The sequence below is a fragment of the Mobula hypostoma genome, chromosome 1 (genome assembly GCF_963921235.1).
Source record: "Mobula hypostoma chromosome 1, sMobHyp1.1, whole genome shotgun sequence".
NCBI lineage: Eukaryota > Metazoa > Chordata > Chondrichthyes > Myliobatiformes > Myliobatidae > Mobula > Mobula hypostoma.
The window spans coordinates 15,875,731-15,897,549 of record NC_086097.1 but is presented as its reverse complement, the minus strand read 5'-3'; the positions used below and the strand labels follow the sequence as shown (position 1 = coordinate 15,897,549).

General features: G+C 43.8%; 1 protein-coding gene and 1 long non-coding RNA gene across 5 annotated transcripts in view; one reads left to right on the top strand and one right to left on the bottom strand.

The window, feature by feature from the left end:
• Window positions 1–21,819, bottom strand: part of LOC134344293 (tandem C2 domains nuclear protein) — a 104,643-nt gene that overhangs the window by 33,738 nt on the left and 49,086 nt on the right. For all 4 annotated transcript variants that reach the window (XM_063043847.1, XM_063043829.1, XM_063043838.1 and 1 more), the window contains exons 7-8: window positions 10,582–10,657; window positions 2,341–2,426 (exon numbers count right to left, since the gene is read on the bottom strand). In XM_063043847.1, the coding sequence (XP_062899917.1) occupies window positions 2,341–2,426; window positions 10,582–10,657 (162 nt within the window). The remainder of the gene's footprint in view (window positions 1–2,340; window positions 2,427–10,581; window positions 10,658–21,819) is intronic.
• On the top strand, window positions 4,622–11,395 carry LOC134344312 (uncharacterized). The gene is made up of 3 exons (XR_010017416.1): window positions 4,622–4,750; window positions 4,884–5,048; window positions 11,079–11,395. It is a non-coding gene; the product is annotated as an uncharacterized LOC134344312 (long non-coding RNA).

The following is a 21,819-nucleotide window of genomic DNA, read 5'->3' as shown; positions in this document are numbered from 1 at the left end:
GACGTTTCAGGCCGAGACCCTTCGTCAGGACGAAGGGTCTCGGCCTGAAACGTCGACTGCGCCTCTTCCTATAGATGCTACCTGGCCTGCTGCGTTCACCAGCAACTTTGATGTATGTTGCTTGAATTTCCAGTATCTGCAGAATTCCTGTTGTTTGAGGATAGTACAATACTCCTCTTGCAGGATGTGGAAAGGAAGGGAAACCTCCAGCGTCCCTGACGACTGTAACTGCCAGAAGTGCATCCAGCTGCAGCTTCTAACAAACTGCATTAAGGAGTTGGAACTGAATGAGCTATGGATCATTCGGGAGGCTGAGGGGGTGACAGATAGGACATATAGAGGGGTAGTTACACCCAAAGTGCAGGACACAGGAAATTGGATGACAGTTAGGAAGGGGAAAGGAGTTAAGGAGCCAGTGCAGAGTACCCCTGTGGCTATCCCCTCAACAACAGGTATATAACTTTGGATACTTTTGGGGAGGATGACCTAACAGTGGAAAGTCACATTGGGCTAACTTCCAGGGAAGATGGTACCTGTACAAAAGGGGACGGTTTGCACCTGAACTGGAGAGGGACTAATACCTCAATGCTGTACGGTGGAGTTGTAGGGGGATGGGAACCAGAGTGCCAGAAATGTTAGTGGAGAGGTTGTGGAGGCAGCTGTTGGTAAGACCTCAGACAACGTTAAGAATCAAAAGGTTGAGCATGGTGTGACAAAATCGAAAAGGGTGAATACAGGACAGCAGGTATTGTATCCGAATTCATGCAGTACACTGAATAAGGTAGATGAACTTGCAACAGAGTTGCAGACTGGCAGGTATGATGTAGGCATCAGTGAATCACAGCTGCAAGATTATAGCTGGGAGCTTAATGTCCAAGGAGACACATTATATTCCTGAGGCGGAAGAAAGGAATCTATCAGCCAGTTAGTCTGGGTGGGAAGATATTAAGGATGAGGCCTCAGGCTACTTGGAGGCACATGATAAAATAGGCTGTAGTCAGCATGGTTCCCTCAAGGGAAAAATTGGCCCAACAAATCTGTTGGAATTCTTTGAAGAAGTAAAAAGCAAGATGGACAAAGGAGAATTGGTTGATGTTATGTACTGGGATTTTCAGAAGGCCTTTGACAAGGTGCCACACATGAGGGTGCTGAACAAGCTATGAGCCCGTGGTATTACAGGAAAGTTTCTAGCATGGATAAAGTTGTTGGTTGATAGGCAGGAGGCAGAGAGTGGGAATAAAGGGTGGCTGGCTGCCGGTGACTAGTGTTGTCCCACAGGGGTCTGGGTTGGGACCGATCCTTTTTACATTATATATCAATGATTTGAATGATGGAATTGGTAGCTTTTTTTGCAAGGTCTCCAGATGATATGAAGATCGGTGTAGGGGCAGGTCATTTTAAGGAATTAGAGGCTACAGACAGACTCAGATAGCTTAGGAGAATGGGCCAAGAAATGGCAGATGGAATAGTGTGTCAGGAAGTGTGTGGTCATGCACTTCAGTAGAAGAAACAAAAAGGTTGACTATTGGCTAAATGGAGAGAAAATACAAAAAACTGAGGCATAAAGGCACTTGGAAGTCCTTGTGCAGGGTTCCCTAAAGGTTAATTTGCAGGTTGAATCTGTGGTGAGGAGAGCAAATACAATGTTAGCATACATTTCAAGAAGACTACAATATAAAACCAAAGATGTACTGCTGAGACTTCATAAAGCACTGGTAAGGCCTCGCCTGGAGTATTGTGAGAAATTTTAGGCCCCTTATCTTTGAAAAGATGTGCTGAAACTGGAAAGGATTCAAAGGAGGTTCACAAAAATGACTGCAGGTTTGAATTGCTTGTCACATGAAAAACATTTGATGGCTCTGGGTCTGTATTCACTGGAATTGAAACCTATCAAATGGTGATAGGGTGGATGTGGAGAGGATGTTTCCTATGGTGGGAGAGGCTAAGACCAGAGGACACAGCCTTAGAATAGAAGGGTACCCATTTAGAATGGAGAGGAGGACAAATTTCTTTAGCCAGAGAGTGGTGAATCTGTGGAATTCAGAATAGAGGGACTTCCTTTTAGAATGCAGAGAGGGTGGTGAATCTGTGGAACTCTTTGCCACAAGCAGCTGTGGAGGCCAATGACAATACATCAGTTCCAAATATGGTGAAACAGATAGATGGAGTGGAAATTCGTGTGGAGCCAAGGTGAAGGAACTCGAGGCTGGTTTCCCTTTGTAATGAATTAGGAAACGGAGTCTTCGGTCAACGGGACGTTGTCATCCAGAGGAGGTATACAAGGTGGGAGCGAAGCAACAAGCAAGATTATAGCATTCACAGGGCACACTTAGAGCTCACCTGTACCACAGTGATCCAGATCTGTTCCACATCTGGTCTGTAACTAAGTTTCAAATTCAGCTTTCCAAATTCATCAGAGAATCCATCTGCAGAAAAATAATTCATTTCAAATTGGTTTATATCTGGAGACCAAGATGTCCTATTACTTAGGGGATGCTCATGATCAGGAATCCAGAGCACCTTTTTTTCTCCCATTTTGTATTCATTTCACTAAGCAATTCATGGGATTTACAATCTATTTATTTTTATTTTTTATTTAGAGATACAGCACAGAACAGGCCCTTCTGGTCCGACATGCTTTGCTGCCCACCAATCCACCTATTTAACCCTAGTCTATTCACAGAACAACTTACAATGACCAACTAACCTAGTAACCGGTATGTCTTTGGACTGCAGAGGAAACCGGAGCACCCAGAGGAAACTCACGCGGTGACAGGGGGAACGTGCAAACTTCTTACAGACAGCGCTGGAACTAAGTCCTGAACTGCAACACCCCGCGCTGTAATAACGTCACACTAACCACTACGCTACCTTGATGAGGCAAGCATTTAGTGCCCAACCCCCAGGTGGCTCTGCATTCAGGAGGTAGTTAAAATTTAGCCATATTGCTGGGTCTTTGACCACACAAAAGTCAGACAGGGCAAGGATATTAGTAAGTCAAATGGGGTTTCACAATCATTTCATGAGTTATAATATGAATGAAGTTTCTTGCAAACAGTATTTTCTTTACTCAAATAAATACCTGCAAGGTAATCTAGGTTCAGAGTTAGTAGTCATGGTACATGACCCTGTCATCACCATCAATTGGTCAGAACAAACAGCTTCTAAAGTTCAAAGTTGAAAGTACATTTATTATCAAAGAATGGATACATTATACAACCTTGAGATTCGTCTCCTTACAGGCAGCCACAAAACGAAGAACCCATACTAAAAAAGACCGTCAAACAGCCAATGAGCAGAGGAAAAAAAATAGATTGTGCAAATAATAGAAGTAAGCAAATAGCATTCAGAACAAAAGTGAGTCCACAGGCACAAAGCCTAGAGCATCCAGGCAAGCATCCAGTGTATTGTGGTTCTGCAAAGGCGACATGGGTAAAAAAGCACAGAGATACACATCCAACTGAACACTGGGGCTTACTTGAGAACTGAACAGCTAAATATCGCTTTGCAATGTATGGCACACGAGGAGGCTGATTAGCCATTGTGTTCATGCCAATTTTTAGGGGGAAAAGAAAAATCGAACTGGAATCTTAACCTTTATAAAGGGAGAAGTTTCATACTTGCTCTTCAAACCAGAAGGGCAAGTATTGTAAATAAAACTAAAAGACATCCGTTAGTCTTGCGAGACCATGGATCTGCACCTGGAAAGTCTTCACTCGCCAGGGCGCAGGCCTGGGCAAGGTTGTATGGAAGACTGGCAGTTCCCCATGCTGCAAGTCTCCCCTCTCCACGACACCGATGTTGTCCAAGGGAAGGGCATTAGCTTGGCCCATACAGCTTGGCACCGGTGTCGTCGCAGAGCACTGTGTGATTAAGTACCTTGCTCAAGGACACAACACGCTGCCTCGGCTGGGGCTTGAACTCACGACCTTCAGATCGCTAGTCAAACACCTTAACCACTTGGCCACGTATCCACACTAAATAAAACTAAGGCATGGCCAAAATATAAAACCTGGCAGAGTTTATTTCAACAGCTTTATTCAATGGAACTACTGCTGAAATAACATGGAAACCCAGTCTTTAAAACAGGGGTTCCCAACCCAGGGTCCACAGACCCCTCAGTTAATGGTAAGGATCCACGGCATAAAAAAAGGCTGGGAACTGCTGCTTCGGAATAACAATGCTAGGTAGTTTTCAATGTTTACAGTTTAATATCTTAAAGCATTTTAACGATATTTTATCCTCTGAGAAAGGGGCAGGTGGCAATGGGGGGTGGTTAGTGGAGGACATACTATCTCAATTTTAGCCATGTTTGTTTAAAACAGGATTGGGGAGGAGGCAGCTTGACCTTATCTCTTCCTACATATTTTTCCTGCTGGATCAGTTTGGTTGCAATCCACTCTAATGACTCAAATCTTGCCATGTGGAAGAGCAGCCCTAATAATCTGCCACTCCCTTTAAAATTAAAATAGTTACAAACGTCACAAATTTATTTATTTTCTTTTTTTAAATATTGCAGGCACCCACCCATCAATTAAGTTAGCTGGAAGCTAGTCAACATGCGTCACTGGCTCAAAGTTCATTCTACCAGGGGTGAGTGATAAGTTCATGGCCCATGATAGAAGGAGTCAATTTTAGCAAAACCTGGCACATTTATTTTTCAACATAGTCCCCTCCTACATTTACACTCTTAGTCCAGCGGTCGTGAAGCATATGGATCTTGGACCTCCAGAAACTGTCCACAGCAGGGGTGATTGATAAGTTCGTGGCCTAAGGTAGAAGGAGATGAGTTATACAGCTCTCGTTACATGCACATGCAGTTCAACTCTTTAAGTGAAAATGCAGTAAGTTTGAAGTTAATAACTCATCTCCTTCTACCCTAGGCTGCGAACTTATCAATCAAACAACAGGAATTCTGCAGATGCTGGAAATTCAAGCAACATACATCAAAGTTGCTGGTGAACGCAGCAGGCCAAGCAGCATCTATAGGAAGAGGCGCAGTCGACGTTTCAGGCCGAGACCCTTCGTCAGGACTAACTGAAGGAAGAGTGAGTAAGGGATTTGAAAGCTGGAGGGGAAGGGGGAGATGCAAAATGATAGGAGAAGACAGGAGGGGGAGGGATGGAGCCGAGAGCTGGACAGGTGATTGGCAAAAGGGATACGAGAGGATCATGGGACAGGAGGTCCGGGAAGAAAGACGGGGGGGGGACCCAGAGGATGGGCAAGAGGTATATTCAGAGGGACAGAGGGAGAAAAAGGAGAGTGAGAGAAAGAATGTGTGCATAAAAATGAGTAACAGATGGGGTATGAGGGGGAGGTGGGGCCTAGCGGAAGTTAGAGAAGTCAATGTTCATGCCATCAGGTTGGAGGCTACCCAGAGGGAATATAAGGTGTTGTTCCACCAACCTGAGTGTGGCTTCATCTTTACAGTAGAGGAGGCCGTGGATAGACATGTCAGAATGGGAATGGGATGTGGAATTAAAATGTGTGGCCACTGGGAGATCCTGCTTTCTCTGGCGGACAGAGCGTAGATGTTCAGCAAAGCGGTCTCCCAGTCTGCGTCGGGTCTCACCAATATATAAAAGGCCACATCGGGAGCACCGGACGCAGTATATCACCCCAGTCGACTCACAGGTGAAGTGATGCCTCACCTGGAAGGACTGTTTGGGGCCCTGAATGGTGGTAAGGGAGGAAGTGTAAGGGCATGTGTAGCACTTGTTCCGCTTACACGGATAAGTGCCAGGAGGGAGATCAGTGGGGAGGGATGGGGGGGACGAATGGACAAGGGAGTTGTGTAGGGAGCGATCCCTGCGGAATGCAGAGAGGGGAGGGAGGGAAAGATGTGCTTAGTGGTGGGATCCCGTTGGAGGTGGCGGAAGTTACGGAGAATAATATGTTGGACCCGGAGGCTGGTGGGGTGGTAGGTGAGGACCAGGGGAACCCTATTCCTAGTGGGGTGGTGGGAGGATGGAGTGAGAGCAGATGTACGTGAAATGGGGGAGATGCGTTTAAGAGCAGAGTTGTCCCCCACTTTTCCTTCGCTACATCGACGACTGCATTGGCGCTGCTTCCTGCACGCATGCAGAACTCATTGACTTTATTAACTTCACCTCCAACTTTCACCCTGCCCTCAAGTTTACCTGGTCCATTTCCGACACCTCCCTCCCATTTCCGACACCTCCCTCCCATTTCCGACACCTCCCTCCCCTTTCTAGATCTTTCTGTCTCTGTCTCTGGAGACAGCTTATCCACTGATGTCTACTATAAGCCTACTGACTCTCACAGCTATCTGGACTATTCCTCTTCTCACCCTGTCTCTTGCAAAAACGCCATCCCCTTCTCGCAATTCCTCCGTCTCCGCCGCATCTGCTCTCAGGATGAGGCTTTTCATTCTAGGACGAGGGAGATGTCTTCATTTTTTAAAGAAAGGGGCTTCCCTTCCTCCACTATCAACTCTGCTCTTAAACGCATCTCCCCCATTTCACGTACATCTGCTCTCACTCCATCCTCCCACCACCCCACTAGGAATAGGGTTCCCCTGGTCCTCACCTACCACCCCACCAGCCTCCGGGTCCAACATATTATTCTCCGTAACTTCCGCCACCTCCAACGGGATCCCACCACTAAGCACATCTTTCCCTCCCTCCCTCTCTCTGCATTCCGCAGGGATCGCTCCCTACACAACTCCCTTGTCCATTCGACTCTCCATCCCTCCCCACTGATCTCCCTCCTGGCACTTATCCATGTAAGCAGAACAAGTGCTACACATGCCCTTACACTTCCTCCCTTACCACCATTCAGGGCCCCAAACAGTCCTTCCAGGTAAGGCATCACTTCACCTGTGAGTCGACTGGGGTGATATACTGCGTCCGGTGCTCCCGATGTGGCCTTTTATATATTGGTGAGACCCGACGCAGACTGGGAGACCACTTTGTTGAACATCTACGCTCTGTCCACCAGAGAAAGCAGGATCTCCCAGTGGCCACACATTTTAATTCCACATCCCATTCCCATTCTGACATGTCTATCCACGGCCTCCTCTACTGTAAAGATGAAGCCACACTCAGATTGGAGGAACAACACCTTATATTCCGTCTGGGTAGCCTCCAACCTGATGGCATGAACATTGACTTCTCTAACTTCTGCTAAGGCCCCACCTCCCCCTCGTACCCCATCTGTTACTCATTTTTATGCACACATTCTTTCTCTCACTCTCCTTTTTCTCCCTCTGTCCCTCTGAATATACCTCTTGCCCATCCTCTGGGTCACCCCCCCCGCTGTCTTTCTTCCCGGACCTCCTGTCCCATGATCCTCTCGTATCCCCTTTTGCCTATCACCTGTCCAGTTCTCGGCTCTATCCCTCCCCCTCCTGTCTTCTCCTATCATTTTGCATCTCCCCCTCCCCCTCCAGCTTTCAAATCCCTTACTCACTCTTCCTTCAGTTAGAACTTATCAATCAACCCTGATGAGTTATTAACTCCAAACTTTCTGCATAATCACCCCTGCTGTGGACAGTTTCTGGAGGTCCAAGATCCGTATGCTTCACGACGGCTGGACTAAGTGTGTAAATGTAGGAGGGGACTATGTTGAAAAATAACTGTGCCAGGTTTTCTAAAATTGTCTCCTTCTACCATAGGCCACAAACTTATCAATCACCCCTCGTAAGTCACTAGGACTCTACACCATTCCCAGTGAGATCCAAGTAGAAGAGCATGAGGTGACAGCAGCCAGCCATTTAGCTTGTACAGATAAGCACTGTAAATACCCTCACAGGGAACGTGTGAGAAGCAGGTGCCTAAACTCTCCTCAGTATGAAACTACACAAGAGGGAAAAAAGCATTCAAGCCAAGTAACCATCTAGATTGATTTAAAAGTGCTCCCTAGCTGTGAACTTAATGTCCAACGATACACATTGTATCATAAGGACAGACAGGAAGGCATGGTACTGTTGGTAAAAAAAAAATGAAATTACATCATTAGAAAGAGGTGACATAGAGTTGGAAGGTGTTAAATTATTGTGGATAAAGCTAAAGAACTAAAAGGGTAAAAAGACCCTGATGGGAGTTATATACAGACCCTCAGTAGTAAGGATTTGGTCTACAAGTTACAATGGGAGATTGAAAATGCACACCAAAAGGGCAACATTGCAATAGCCATGGGGGACTTCAATATGCAGGTAGATTGGGAAAATCAGATTGGTATGAGATTCCAGGAGGTGGAGTTTCTGGAATACCTATGAGATGGCTTTTTGGAGCAGCTTGTGGTTGAGCCCACTAGAGGATCAGCTCTTCTGGATTGGGTGCTGTGCAATGAACCAGAATTGATTAAGGAGCTTAAGGTATAAAGAACACTTTGGGGAAAGTGATCATAATACGATTGAATTCACTCTGAAATTTGAGAAACAGAAGCTAAAGTCAGATGTATCTGTATTACAGTGGAGTAAAGGAAATTACAGAGGCATGAGAGAGGAGTTGGCCAGACTTGATTAAAAAAGAACACTGGCAGGGATGACGGCAGAGCAGCAATTTCTGGAAGCAATTTGGAAGGCACAGAATATATATATCCAAAGAGGAAGAAATATTCTAAAGGCACAACCATGGCTAATAAGGGAAGTCAAAGCCAAGATAAGAGCCAAAGAGAAGCCATATAATAGAGCAAAAATTAGTGGGAATTTAGGAGATTTGGAAGCTTTCAATACCAACTGAAGGCAACTAAAAAAGTCATTAAGATGAAGATGGAATATGAAAGTAAGCTAGCCAATAGTACTAAAGAGAATACCAAAAGTTTCTTCAGAGACATAAAGTGTAAAAGGGAGGCAAGAATGGATAACAGATCACTGGAAAACAAGATTGGAGAGGTAGTAATGCGGGACAAGGAAAGGGTGGATGAATTGAATAAGAATTTTGCATTATTCTCCACTGTGGAAGATACTAGCAGTATGGTGGAAGTTCCAAGTGTCAGGTTGCAAATGCGTGAAATTACCATTTCTACAGAGGAGGTTCTTGGGAAACTGAAAGGACTGAAGGTAGATGAGTCACCTGGAACAGTTGGTGTACACATCAGAGTTCCAAAAGAGGTGGCTGAAGAGATTCAGAAGGCATTAGTAATGATCTTTCAAAATTGCAAATGACACTCCACTCTTCTAAAAGGGGGAGAGGTAGAAGAATGGAAATTATAGGCCATTTAGTCTCACCTCAGTAGTTGGGAAAATGTTGGTGTTGATGGTTAAGGGTGTGGTTTCAGGGTACTTGGAAGAACATTATAAAATAGGCCGTAGTCAGCATGGTTTCCTCAAGGGAAAATCTCACCTGACAACTCTGTTGGAAGTCTTAGAGAAAATAACAAGCAGGACAGACAAGGGAGAGTCAGTCGAGGTTGTGTACTTGGATTTTCAGAAGTCCTTTGACAAGGTGCCACATGAGGTTGCTTAACATGCTATGAGCCCATGGTATTACAGGAATGATTCTAGCATGGATAAAGCAGTGGATGAGAGGCAGGAAGCAAAGAGTGGGAATAAAAGGAGCCTTTTCAGGTTGGCTGCCAGTGACCAGGGTCTGTGTTGGGACCCATTCTTTTTATGTTATATGTTGATGATTTGGATGATGGAATTGATGGCTTTGTTGCAAAGTTTGCAGATGATACAAAGATAGACAAAGAGGCATTTAGTTTTATGGAAACATGGAGGCTACAGAAGGACTTAGACAGATTAGGAGAATGGGCAAAGAAGTGGCAGATGGAGTACAGTGTATGGTCATGTGCTTTAGTAGAATAAATGGAAGTGTTGACTATTGTCTACATAGAAGAGAAAATACAAAAAAACTGAGGTGCAAAGGGTCTTGGGAGTCTTTGTGCAGGATTCCCTACGGGATAATTTGCAGGTTGAGTCTGTGGAGAGGAAGGCAAATGTGGTGTTAGCATTCATTTCAAGAGGACTAGAATATAAAGGGAAGGATGTAATGTTGAGACTTTATAAAGCACAGGTGAGGCCTCACTTGGGTACTGCGAGCAGTTTCAGGCCCCCTGTCTCGGAAAGGATGTGCGGAAACTGGGCAAGGTTCAAATGATCTTCACGAAAATGATTGCAGGATTAAACGGCTTGTCATATGAAGACCATTTGATAGCTCTGGGTCTATATTCATTGGAATTTAGAAGAATGAGGAATGGTCTAATTGAAACCTATCAAATGGTGAAAGACCTTGGTAGAGTGGATGTGGAAAGAATGTTTCCTATGGTGGGAGCATTTAAAACCAGAGCACAAAACCTCAAAATAGAGGGGCGTCATTTTAGAATGGAAATGAAAAGGAATTTCTTTAGGCAGTGAGTGGTAAATCAGAGACCAAGTTTTTATGTATATTTAAGGCAGAGGTTGATAGATTCTTGATTGGTCAGATGGTCAGAGCTTAAGGGGACATGGGGGAGGGCAAGAAGGCAGAATTTGGGGCTGAGAGGAAAAATGGATCAGCCATAATGAAATGGTGAAGCAGACTTGATGGGCCATATGGCCCAATTCTGCATCTATATCTTATGGTCTAAAGTAGATAGAACACCAAGGGTAGGAGAGTTTCCAAAGTCATCGCTTACCTAGACTGCGGGAGCTTCCTAAGGAATCCATCAAAGATGACACATTACTGTTTAGACTGGATGTCGAACTGTATCTCTGCATGCAGAAAGAAATACACACCTTTAGTGTTAAGCTAGGAATAGGAGGAGGCTAAAGCAGAAAGCTCATGGAAGCATTCATAGTCTCCATAGTAGATGGGTCAAATGCAAACAAATGTGAATAACTCTGGAAGGTACCTTGGTTGGCATGGATGGAATGGAAGGGTATTTTGTTAAGATTAATTGAAAAGATAGATACTGGCCAAAATTTATAGACACTTTAATAATTACTTAATTATTTAAGTACTTGACAAGCCGAATAGTCTAATTCTGCCCCTATGTCTTATGGTCTTGTAGGATAATGGGATTGAGAGGGATAATAAATCGCCATGATGGAATGGTGGAACAGACTGAATGGGAAGAATGGCCTAATTCTGCTCCTATGTGAATCTTGAATCTTATGTCTTATGGTCTTATAGGATAATGGGATTGAGTGAGAGCTCAAAGACTCGTACGGCCAGATTTGGGAACAGCTTCTTTCCAACTGTGACAAGACTGCTGAACGGATCCTGACCCGGATCTGGGCCGTACCCTCCAAATATCCGGACCTGCCTCTTGGTTTTTTTTTGCACTACCTTACTTTCCCTTTTCTATTTTCTGTTTATGATTTATAGTTTAAATCTTAACTATTTACTATCTATCTGTACTCTAGGGAGCACAGAATCAAATACTGTATCGCTGTGATGATTGTACGCTCTAGTATCAATTGTTTGGCGACAATAAAGTAAAGTAATGAACCAGCCATGATGGAATGGTGGAGCAGAATCAATGACTGAATAGCCCAATTCTGTTCCTATGTCTTATTGTCTTAATTGGCGCTAGAATACAGGTGAGAAAGGTGCAGTGAAATTCCGAGTCTTTTTACTTTGGTAACAGAAACAAAGCAAAGGAGGATGAGAGGTGACTTGATAGAGGTGTACAAGATAAGAGACATTGATAGAGTGGACAGCCAGAGACTTTTTCCCCCCCAGAGTATAATCGCTAATATAGTTACTGCCCATACGCCACTGATGTTTAAGACAACAGTGAAGGTCCTCCATCTTTGTCTGTCCTTGGCCATAACCATCGCACACAGATATAGAAGTATCCTTCATTGCTGTTTCCATTCCAATTTTTTTTGCCCAGTCAGTGTTGTTAGCCCTGAGTTGAACTGGAGGACCAGAGGACCACAGGACCACTCTTAGTCTGGCCTCTACCCTTTGACCTCTTGGGCATGGATGAACCTACCAAGAGCCAAAGCATAAAGCCCTGACTCCAGCCAACATAGCTCTCCAGGTCATTGAGGCTCACAAGCCTCCAAACCATGACAAGGTGTGTTCCTCTTGGAGGCTAATATGATGAGTCAAATTTTAAGGTAATTTGAAGAAAAATATAGGGGGATGTTAGGGGGAGGTTTTTCCTCCACATAGAAAGCACTAGGGTGCGTGGAACACCCCGATGGGGCAGTGGTAGAAGCAGATTCTTTAGGGATATTTAAGGAACTCTTAGATAGGCACATGAATGAAAATAAAATAGAAGGTTATCTTGGAGGGAAGGGTTAGAATGATCTTAGAGTAGGTTAAAAGGTTGACACAACACTATTGGCCGAAAGGCCTGTACTGTAATGTACTATGTTCGATGAAAACGTATCCAAAACATGTATGCAAGGAACTTATGGGGCCAGACTTCGACTTCACACAATGACTGTTGGAATTCTGAGGAGAATTACAAAGCATGAATAGTAATTAATTTAAAATCAAAACTAACACTAGGACCCAAATCCCGAGGATCTACTGTAAATGCAGTACAAAATGAAGTTGAATGTTTTTGCTTGAGCCATCAGGACAAGTGAATGTGATGTCCTCAAACGTCATACCATGCAAAACCACAAACTGCTTGAACCACCCCAGTTCCACTTAGTCTCTCCAATAAACACAATGAAAATATCTGATACTGAATGACAACAAAACACATGAAACAATAAGACAGGCAGGATAGGTGCAAAGAGACAATTAATTTTTTAGGCCAATGACTACTCGTCAGTTCTAAAGATCTAAGGTTTTACACTTTTCTTTCTCCTCCAATGCCACCTGACCTGCTGAGCATTTCTTGTGTATTTGTTTCATCTGCTGTACCTTGCTACAGGCAAAAAATCTGTCAGTGTTTATACATGACGTTCACGTGCTTCATCTCACACGCACACTTTCAGAGGTATATACTCAGGGAGGCATAGATGACTGAACGGTGATATGGGCCTAACTGCATGCCTATGCTCACGTGGTAGGGACAGTGTGGTCCATTAATGGCAAATGCCAGTGGCAGTGCTGAAACCACCGACAATGAGAGTACCCTCACATCTGATCCTCCTCCACACGCCACACCATATCCTCATGCTGTTCCCTGCTAACAAGTTACCAACAGACAAGGTATGCTCCTCCTACTTTCCCTTGTCCACAAGGTCAGGAACGGCAAAATGGCCAGGCAAGCATGATAGAACACAGAACCGTACAGCTCAGTAGGGGCCCTTTGGCTCACTATATAGTGCCAACCTTTTAACCTACTTCAGGATTAATTTAATCCTTTCCTCTTACACAGCTCATAACCCTCCATTTTCCTTACATCCATGTGACTACCTAAGAGTTTCTTAACTCTCCCTGTTGTATCAATCGCAAACACCCTGGTAGTGTGTTCCAGGGACACACCATTCTGTGCAAAAGAAAACTACCTCTGGATCTCCCCTAAACTTTCCTCCACTCACCTTAAATGGATGTTCTTTGGTATTCATTCACTCACTCATTCATTCACTGGTCATTGCCACCCTGGGAGAAACTCCTATCAACTCGCCTGTTATCCGCTTTTGCTCCAAAGAGTAAAGTCCTAGCTTGCTCAACTTTTCCTCATGACCTTTTTTCTAATCCAGCAGCATCCTGGTAAATCTCCTCTGGACCCTTTCTAAAGCTTCCACATTTTACCTATAATGAGGTGACCAGAATCAAAAACAATATTCTAAGTGTGGTCTAAACTGTGTTTCAGCGAGCTGAAACATTACCTCACAGATCTTGAACTCCATAAGACTATAAGACCATAAGACATAGGAGCAGAATTAGGCTACTTGGCCCATTGAGTCTGCTCCATCATTCAATTACAGATGATCCTTTTCTTTCCCCCTCCTCAGCCCCACTCCCTGGCCTTTTCCCCGTACCCTTTGATGCTGTGACCAATCAGGAACCTTAAATTAATCAATCTCTGCCTTAAGTACACCCAATGACCAGGCTTCCATGGGTGCCTGTGGTAACAAATTCCACAAATTCACCACCCTCTGTCTAAAGAGATTTCTCAGCATCTCTGTTTTAAAATGGACACCCCTCTGTCCTGAGGCTGTGCCTCCTTGTCCAAAACTCCCTCACCACAGGAAATATCCTTTCCACATCTATTCTGTCTAGGCCTTTCAACATTCAAAAGTTTTCAATGAGATCCCCCCCCCCCCCACCCATCCTTCTAAATTTCAGTGCATACAGGCTCAGAGCTATCAAACGTTCCTCATATGATAAATCTTTCATTCATGGAATCATCCTTGTGAACCTCCTCTGAGCCCTCTTTAATGCCATCACACCTCTTCTACGATAAGGAACCCAAAACTGTTCACAATACTCAGGGAGAGGTCTCACCAGTGCCTCATAAAGCCTCAGCATCTCATCCCCGCTCCTGTATTCCATACCTCTTGAAATGAATGCAAACATTGCATTTGCCTTCCTCACAACCAGCTCAACCTGCAAAATAACCTTTAGGGAGTTCTGTACAAGGACTCCCAAGACCCTTTGCATTTCAGATTTTTGGATTGATTATATTACCATGTCTTTTCTATTTCCCATTGTAATCTGTAGTCCACATCCCAACCACTGTTGGGAGACCTGTATATAACTGCCATCAGGGTCCTTTTACCCTTGCAATTTCTTAACTCAACCCACAAGGATTTAACATCTTCTGATCCTCTGTCACATCAATTTAATGATTAGATACCGTTCTTTACCAGCAGAGCCACGTCACCCCTTTTGGCTACCTTCCTATCGCTCTGATACAATGTGTAACCTTGGACATTCAGCTCCCAACTACAACCATCCTTCAGCCACAATTTGTTTTGACATCTCCTCAGAAAACTCTGAAGTACAAGATGCTCCTCACAAGGCCAGGTTGAAGATGCTTTTGTGCTCCTCTTTACACACATACTTAGTATTCAGGCAAAATGACTGCCTGCTCTGCTACCCTGAGACCCCGCTCTGTATCAGCTAACACCTTTGCTAGTGTGGCAATCCACCGCAACCTTCTCACAGGTCTGTATGTGGGCCATTTAGGTTCAATGGAATAAAAAGGGCAGTCTTACGACAATGGCGAGATCAGATGCGGAGTATGGCTTACATCTCCGACTTTAGAGGGAATATAATGGCGTCGTATGCAGTTCAATAAATGTTGATACCCAAGCTGAAGCAACTGTGTAATGAGAAAATTTGAACATGTTGAGCTGGAGTTCAGCAAAAATGACTTATTTGCATTCAAAATCAAAATGAACAACTTTCATTGAATTCTATTGTATTCCCTTGTATCTACTGTGAATGCCCACAAGAAAATGAATCACAGGGTAGTATACAGTAACATACACATAATTTTATATTAATCCAGAACCCTGTGATGTAGGGCCCTTAGTATTGTTAATGATCCCTCCCATCCATCCAGCAACCTTGCTGAACCCCTACCATCAAGCAGGAAGTACCATTGCATTAGAATAAGAACCGTTAGGATAGGAAACGGATTCATAGCCCAGGCCGTGAGATTAGTAAACTTCTTGGCACCACCCAGGTGTCATCATGTAAGTTGTGACAGCTAACTTTTTAAACTTATATCATAAATGCACCTGATTATTTGTAAATTTATTTGTGATATACTTTATGTGTTGTATGTGTGAGAGTTACTGTGTTGTGCGCCTTGGTCTGGAGAAACATTTTGTTTGGCAGTATACATGTGTACACTTGAATGACAATAAACTGAACTTGAACTTTGAAATGAGGGTGATCTTAATCAAATCAAATTCAAGTTTAATTATCATTCAACCATATATGAATACAGTCGGACAAAACAGCATTTCTCTGCGGTCAAGGTGCAAAACATACACAGTACATTCAAAATTTAGAGCAAAAAAACCATATATATAGCCGTCCCTGAGCGACATGTCCTGCAAATTGATGACACAGTTCCCGGACATGCGCAGACGCACACAATTCAGCCTGTCATACCACCAAACAAACACTGGAGGGTAGCACCAATGGGTGGGGCCAGCCCACAACCAAGCATGGACACCATGCTACACCACCTCCAGTGTCTCCTCTTCTGGACTGAAGCAGCAGACAAGCCTAAGGTTTGAGGCCTAGTCCTCATTACCACCAAGACCACGCAGCTTTCCTGCCATCTGTCACACCACTAAACAGCAGCATCTTACATTCTCAGTGTCCAACCGAGTAATATTCTCCAGGGGCTGAACAGAGCTATTGCCTCAAAGCACCAGTGTGACCCAGGTTTAATACTGATCTCCAGTGCAGCCTATATGGAGTTTGCATGCTCTCCATGTGGTCACATGGCTTTATTCCATTAATTGGCCACTGTAAATTACACAAGTGAGTGATAGAATTATGGAGAGGGGAGGTAGTGCAGGGGTCCTGATCATGATGTGGGAAAAATAAAAAAAAATACATGATTAGCGTTGTTCCACTATAAGTGAATATTTGATGGTTGGTGGAAAAATACAATGAACTAGTTCTATGCTTGGTGATTATATGACAAGGTACATACTGATGTCACATTCTTGGGGATTGGAATGCAAGGTTTCAAGATGTTAAACTCTGGATCACCAGTCTTAGTTAGTTAACCCTGATATCACCATAGCCCTGATAACATCATTTTGAACTACAGTCCTAAAGTGTAAAACTCAATACCTAGTTGCTTAATCTAAAGCACTAGATCATTTCTCAGTACCTAAAACTTCAAGGGATGCCAACGCAGTTAACACTTTAACGCCAGCACAAAACCTATTTATTTAACCTTTCTTTTAACTAACATCTTTTAGTCTTTTAAGTTTATGTTTGCACTTCATCCCAAAGTAAAGCACTCTGAACTAAGTCATCTGTAAAAAAACTGCTTTATAAATAAGCTATTATTACTATTATTATTATTATTATTATCAGGGTAAATCCAGTTAGCAAAATGAATCAAGGATTGGATTGGTGAGGGGGACATTGGTAAATTGGTTTATTATTTTCACACGTACCAAGGTATGGTGAATAAAACTTTGTTTTGCATGACATCCACACAGATCATTGAATCAGGTCAGTACCTTCAGATAGTGCAATGGAAAATAGTGAGAGAATGCAGAATGAAGTGTGACAGTTACAGAAAAAGTGCACTGCAGGGAGACAATAAGGTACAAGGCTATGCTGAGATAGACTGAGACTTCAAAAGTTCATTTTAGCTGTTTTTTAAGATTAGAGATATAGCATGGAACCAGCCACACAGCCCAGCCGGCCACCTATTTAACCCTAGCCTAGTCACAGGACAATTTACAATGACCAATTAACCTAACTGCTACAGCTTTGGACTGTGGGAAAAGAACAGAGCACCCAGAGGAGATCCGTGCAGTAAAGGGGAGAACGTAAAAGCTCCTTAAAGACAGTGCTGGAATTGAACTCTAACATCCCAAGCTGTTATAGTATTGTTCTACCGTGGTGTCCCCAGTATTAGGAAACTATTCAAGTCAGGATAGTAGCTGTACTTGAGTCTGATGTTACAGCTTTCAAGCTTTTGTACCTTCTGCCTGACCGGAGGGTGGAGGCGAAGAGAAAATTTTGGAGTGGATGGGACCTTTATATTTGTTCACTACCTTACCGAGGCAGCGAGAGGTGAGGACAGAGTCCACACACAACCGAGTCCAGCATTTAGTCACTGAGCCAAACTAAGTCAGTGTGTGCATTTCACGAGCAAAATTTCATGATGTTTTCCAAAATAAACAAACATTCTCAAACTGAAAGTGGCCATACAGGAATAATTAATCTCAATAGAAATCCCAAACCCTCTTTTGTGGGAAAGAGGTCAGTCTGCTGAATCATCAAGGGAACAACAGAGTGGTCTAGTCTCCTCCCTCATCCAATAAATCCATCCACTGAAACCTTGTCAAATCATGGCATTTTAAAATAAAAATATAAGCAAACACCAGAAAGAGAATTATTGCAGTCTTGAAGGAGCAGCCATAAGATATGGAGATCTGATAGCTATGTACTCTTGTCTTCTCAGGAAGGTGGTACAGAAGCCTCAGGACTCTCACCACCAGGTTCAGGAACAGTTATTACCCCCTAACCATCAGGGTCTTGAACCAATGGAGATAACTTCACTGAAATTCACTTGCCCCAGCACTGAGATGTTCCCACATCTATGGACTCACTTTCATGGTCTCTTCATCTAATGTTCTCGATATTTATTGATTATTTATTTATTCTTTTCCTATAAGCACAGTTTGTTGTCTTGTTGGCTGCGGTCTTTCATTGATTCTGTTGTTTCTTTGTATTTGCTGTGAATACCTGCAAGAAAATGAATCTCAGTGTTGTATATGGTGAAATTTATGTGTTTTGATAATGAATTTACTTTGAACTTTGATTGAGAGGAGAAATTTCTTTCCGAGATTTTAAAATAAATTTTAACTGTACTTCAGTAATGCTCTCATATCTGAAGCATGCACTGAAAGGCAAATTCTTCTTTAATGGTATACTTAGGCATCCCAGCAGTTTTCATAGCTACTTCTCTTATGGCTTTCCACAAAATAATATATTTACAATAGAAGATTTTCATCTTTTTTCTTTGAAAGCAATAGAACAGAGGTGAGTTCAGTTGGAGGAGCAAAAGATATTTTCATGTACATTGAAGTTGAATCCATAGTCCAGTTTCACTGACCCCTCTCAGAGTGTGGCTTCAAATTCCTCTCAGGCACAAAAACGCTGCTTGACCTTTAATAAGTGCTGGGGTGAGGGAATGCTGAACCATCAGAGGAATCATCTTTCTGCTCCACTGTTAAACTGAAATCAAAGAACCAATCTGTCTCAACTTTTGGGTAGATGATTTGTTTACCCTTAAATGACTTTGGCCACCAGACTTCTATTTGACAAAGTATTGTGGATTGAGTCCACCCCAATGGGCTTCCTAAAAGGTGTGAAAACCAGATGCTTCTGGCGCAGTAGTTTGACCTAAAGCTGTAGTTTCGAAGACAGTATTATCTATACATTATAAATATTAATTGTCTTCTATGTTAGCACGCAAAATGCCAAGTAAATCCTAAAGGCTGTGGATATCAACCCAGACATGTTGGCATCGGAAGGAAAGGATGGTGTGAGATTTTGTATGTAGCTTCAATAGGAAGCATTGTCTATGCATTGTCTGTAACTTTTTAAGTAGCCATTGCCTTTGTGCTTAGCATATAAATATCAAGCCCACACTGAGCTAGCAGACCTTTCTGCGGAAAGCGTCTCCGTCCGTAAGATACATCAAAGTTGCTGGTGAACGCAGCGGGCCAGGCAGCATCTCTAGGAAGAGGTACAGTCGACGTTTCAGGCCGAGACCCATCGTCAGGACTAACGAAGTCCTGACGAAGGGTCTCGGCCTGAAACGTCGACTGTACCTCTTCCTAGATGCTGCCTGGCCCGCTGTGTTCACCAGCAACTTTGATATGTGTTGCTTGAATTTCCAGCATCTGCAGAATTCCTGTTGTTTCCGTCCGTAAGATGCCTGCTGTACCTTGTTGTGTCGAATAAAGAAGCTGCTTTGTATCTACCAGTGACTCTGTCTCTCCAGTAATTTCATCCACGCCACAACAATCGAAAGTATCCCACTCCTGATACCCTCCACCTCCTCTATTTTTCTCCAGTCCTACCGAAGGGTCTTGGCCCGAAACGTTGACTGTACTTTTTCCATAGATGCTGTCTGGCCCGCTGAGATCCTCCAGCACTTTGTGTGTGTTGCTTGGATTTCCAGCATCTACAGATTTTCTCTTGTTTGCGAGTGGACCCCCGGGGTGAAAACGGTTTACGTAAGGGGACATAAAGTTACTTCCCTCCAGTCATCTTAAATTTACTTTGGACTTGGGAAAGTATGGGGGCAGGGGTGGATGTCAGAAGCAAGTTCTTTCCACAGAGAGTGTTGGTTGTGTGGAACACCCTGCCAGGGTGGTGGTAGAGGCAGACACATTAGGGGCTTTTGAGAAACTCTTAGGTAGGCACGAGGATGACAGAAACGTGGAGAGCTACGTAGAAGGGAATGGTTAAACTGATCTTCATGTAGGTTAAAAGATCGGCACAACATTGTGGGCCGAAGGGCCTGTACTGTGCAGTAATATTCCACGTTTGACACTCAAAGAAATTTGCAGCCACTCCCTGGCTCACGTCAATCCACTCCCGCAATCGCGTGACAGAAACTGCCAATGGCACCGAAGGAGACGGGTAAATTGCAAAGTTACAGTGAAAATACTTTCTTTCCCTGATGTCACTGTGGGAACACCCTAACCCTGGAAATATCAGAAACATGACCATCCTGACTGGAGAAGCACCCTGACAGTGGCAAGGCCAGACAACAGGAACATCCACAACGCGGAATGAGAGCAACCCCAGCACGTGAACTTCAATGGTTCACGGGGGCGGGGTGGAGGGGGAAGAGACATTTTGTCAAAACATGTGGTCTTTAAATAAGTGCTGCTTTGATAAACCAAACGTTCTATGGGTTGTTTTCTCTGGAGCGTTGGAGGCTGAGGGGAGACCTGATAGAAGTTTACAAGATTATGAGAGGCACAGATAGAGTGGACAGAGAGTATCTGTTTCCCAGGTTTGAAATGGGGCATGCATTGAGGGCAAGAGGGGGTAGATTGAAGGGAGATGTGTGAGGCAAGCTTTTTTTTTTACTCAGAGCTGTAGGTGCCTGGAATGTGTGCCTGGTATGGTGGTAGAGGCAAATACGCTGGAAACTTTTAAGGGATGTTTAGATAGGCATGTGTGGGCACGTGGCCAAGTGGTTAAGGCATTGGACTAGTGACCTGAAGAGGGGAGACTTGCAGCATGGGCAACTGCTGGTCTTCCATACAACCTTGCCCAGGCCTGCGCCCTGGAGAGTGAAGACTTTCCAGGCGCAGATCCATGGTCTCGCAAGACTAATGGATGTCTTTAATTTAATTAAGATAGGCATGTGGATGTAAAGAAGATAAAGGGATACAGGCATGGTGTACGTAGGAGGGATTGGTGTTTGGGTGTGTTTGATTTGCTTTATAGTTGGTTTGATACAACATTGTGGGCCAAATGGGCTGTTCCTGTGATGCACTATTCTATCTCACAGACACCAGTCACCATTTCTCACGGATCTTCCCAGTGGACTTAAAAGGAAATTCAACTCAGAATCAAAGTACAAGACATTTGATTGTAATGGGGTCCAGTGGTCTCATTAATGGAAATCTTATCTTTGAAGCACTTGGTAATATAAAATAGGTCTGTGCCCTGTATTTGGAAACCTGAGTTTAAAGCTTACTGACTGCGAAAGTGAAGGGCAACACTGTAGCTCAGCGAGAAGGCCCAAAGAGGGACACAGGCTCAGTCTGCTGTCTCTATGAAGCTTGAACATTGTCTGACTAACCATGTGGATCTCCTCTGGGTGCACTGATTTCCCCTCACATCCCAAAGATATACGGGTGGTTAACTTACGTAACTGGCTACAAAAACAGTTTTTTTCCCTCGCGAAGTAAGGCTGATCAACACCCCCCCAACACACCACCTCATCATTTCCAGTCAGAGTCATTTTACATACTGTACCTGGTCTCACTTTATAGACATACAATCAATCCATCAAGCTATCAAGCTATCTTATGTGTTTACAGTACTGTGCAAAAGGAGATATGAGCTACAGTGCCTAAAGACTTTTGCACATGACTATATTTGTCAGCATGAAGCAGAGAGAGAGTTTGTAAATCTGGTGCGAGGAAAGGATGCTGGGAATGGCAAGGGTGGAGTGCTGAGGGAGGGATATGGGACAGGTAGCAGAGAAGGAGTGTCAGGGATGGGGGAGTGGGTGGTGTGGGTGAGATGCCAGGCAAGGTCATTTGATTGCAAACCA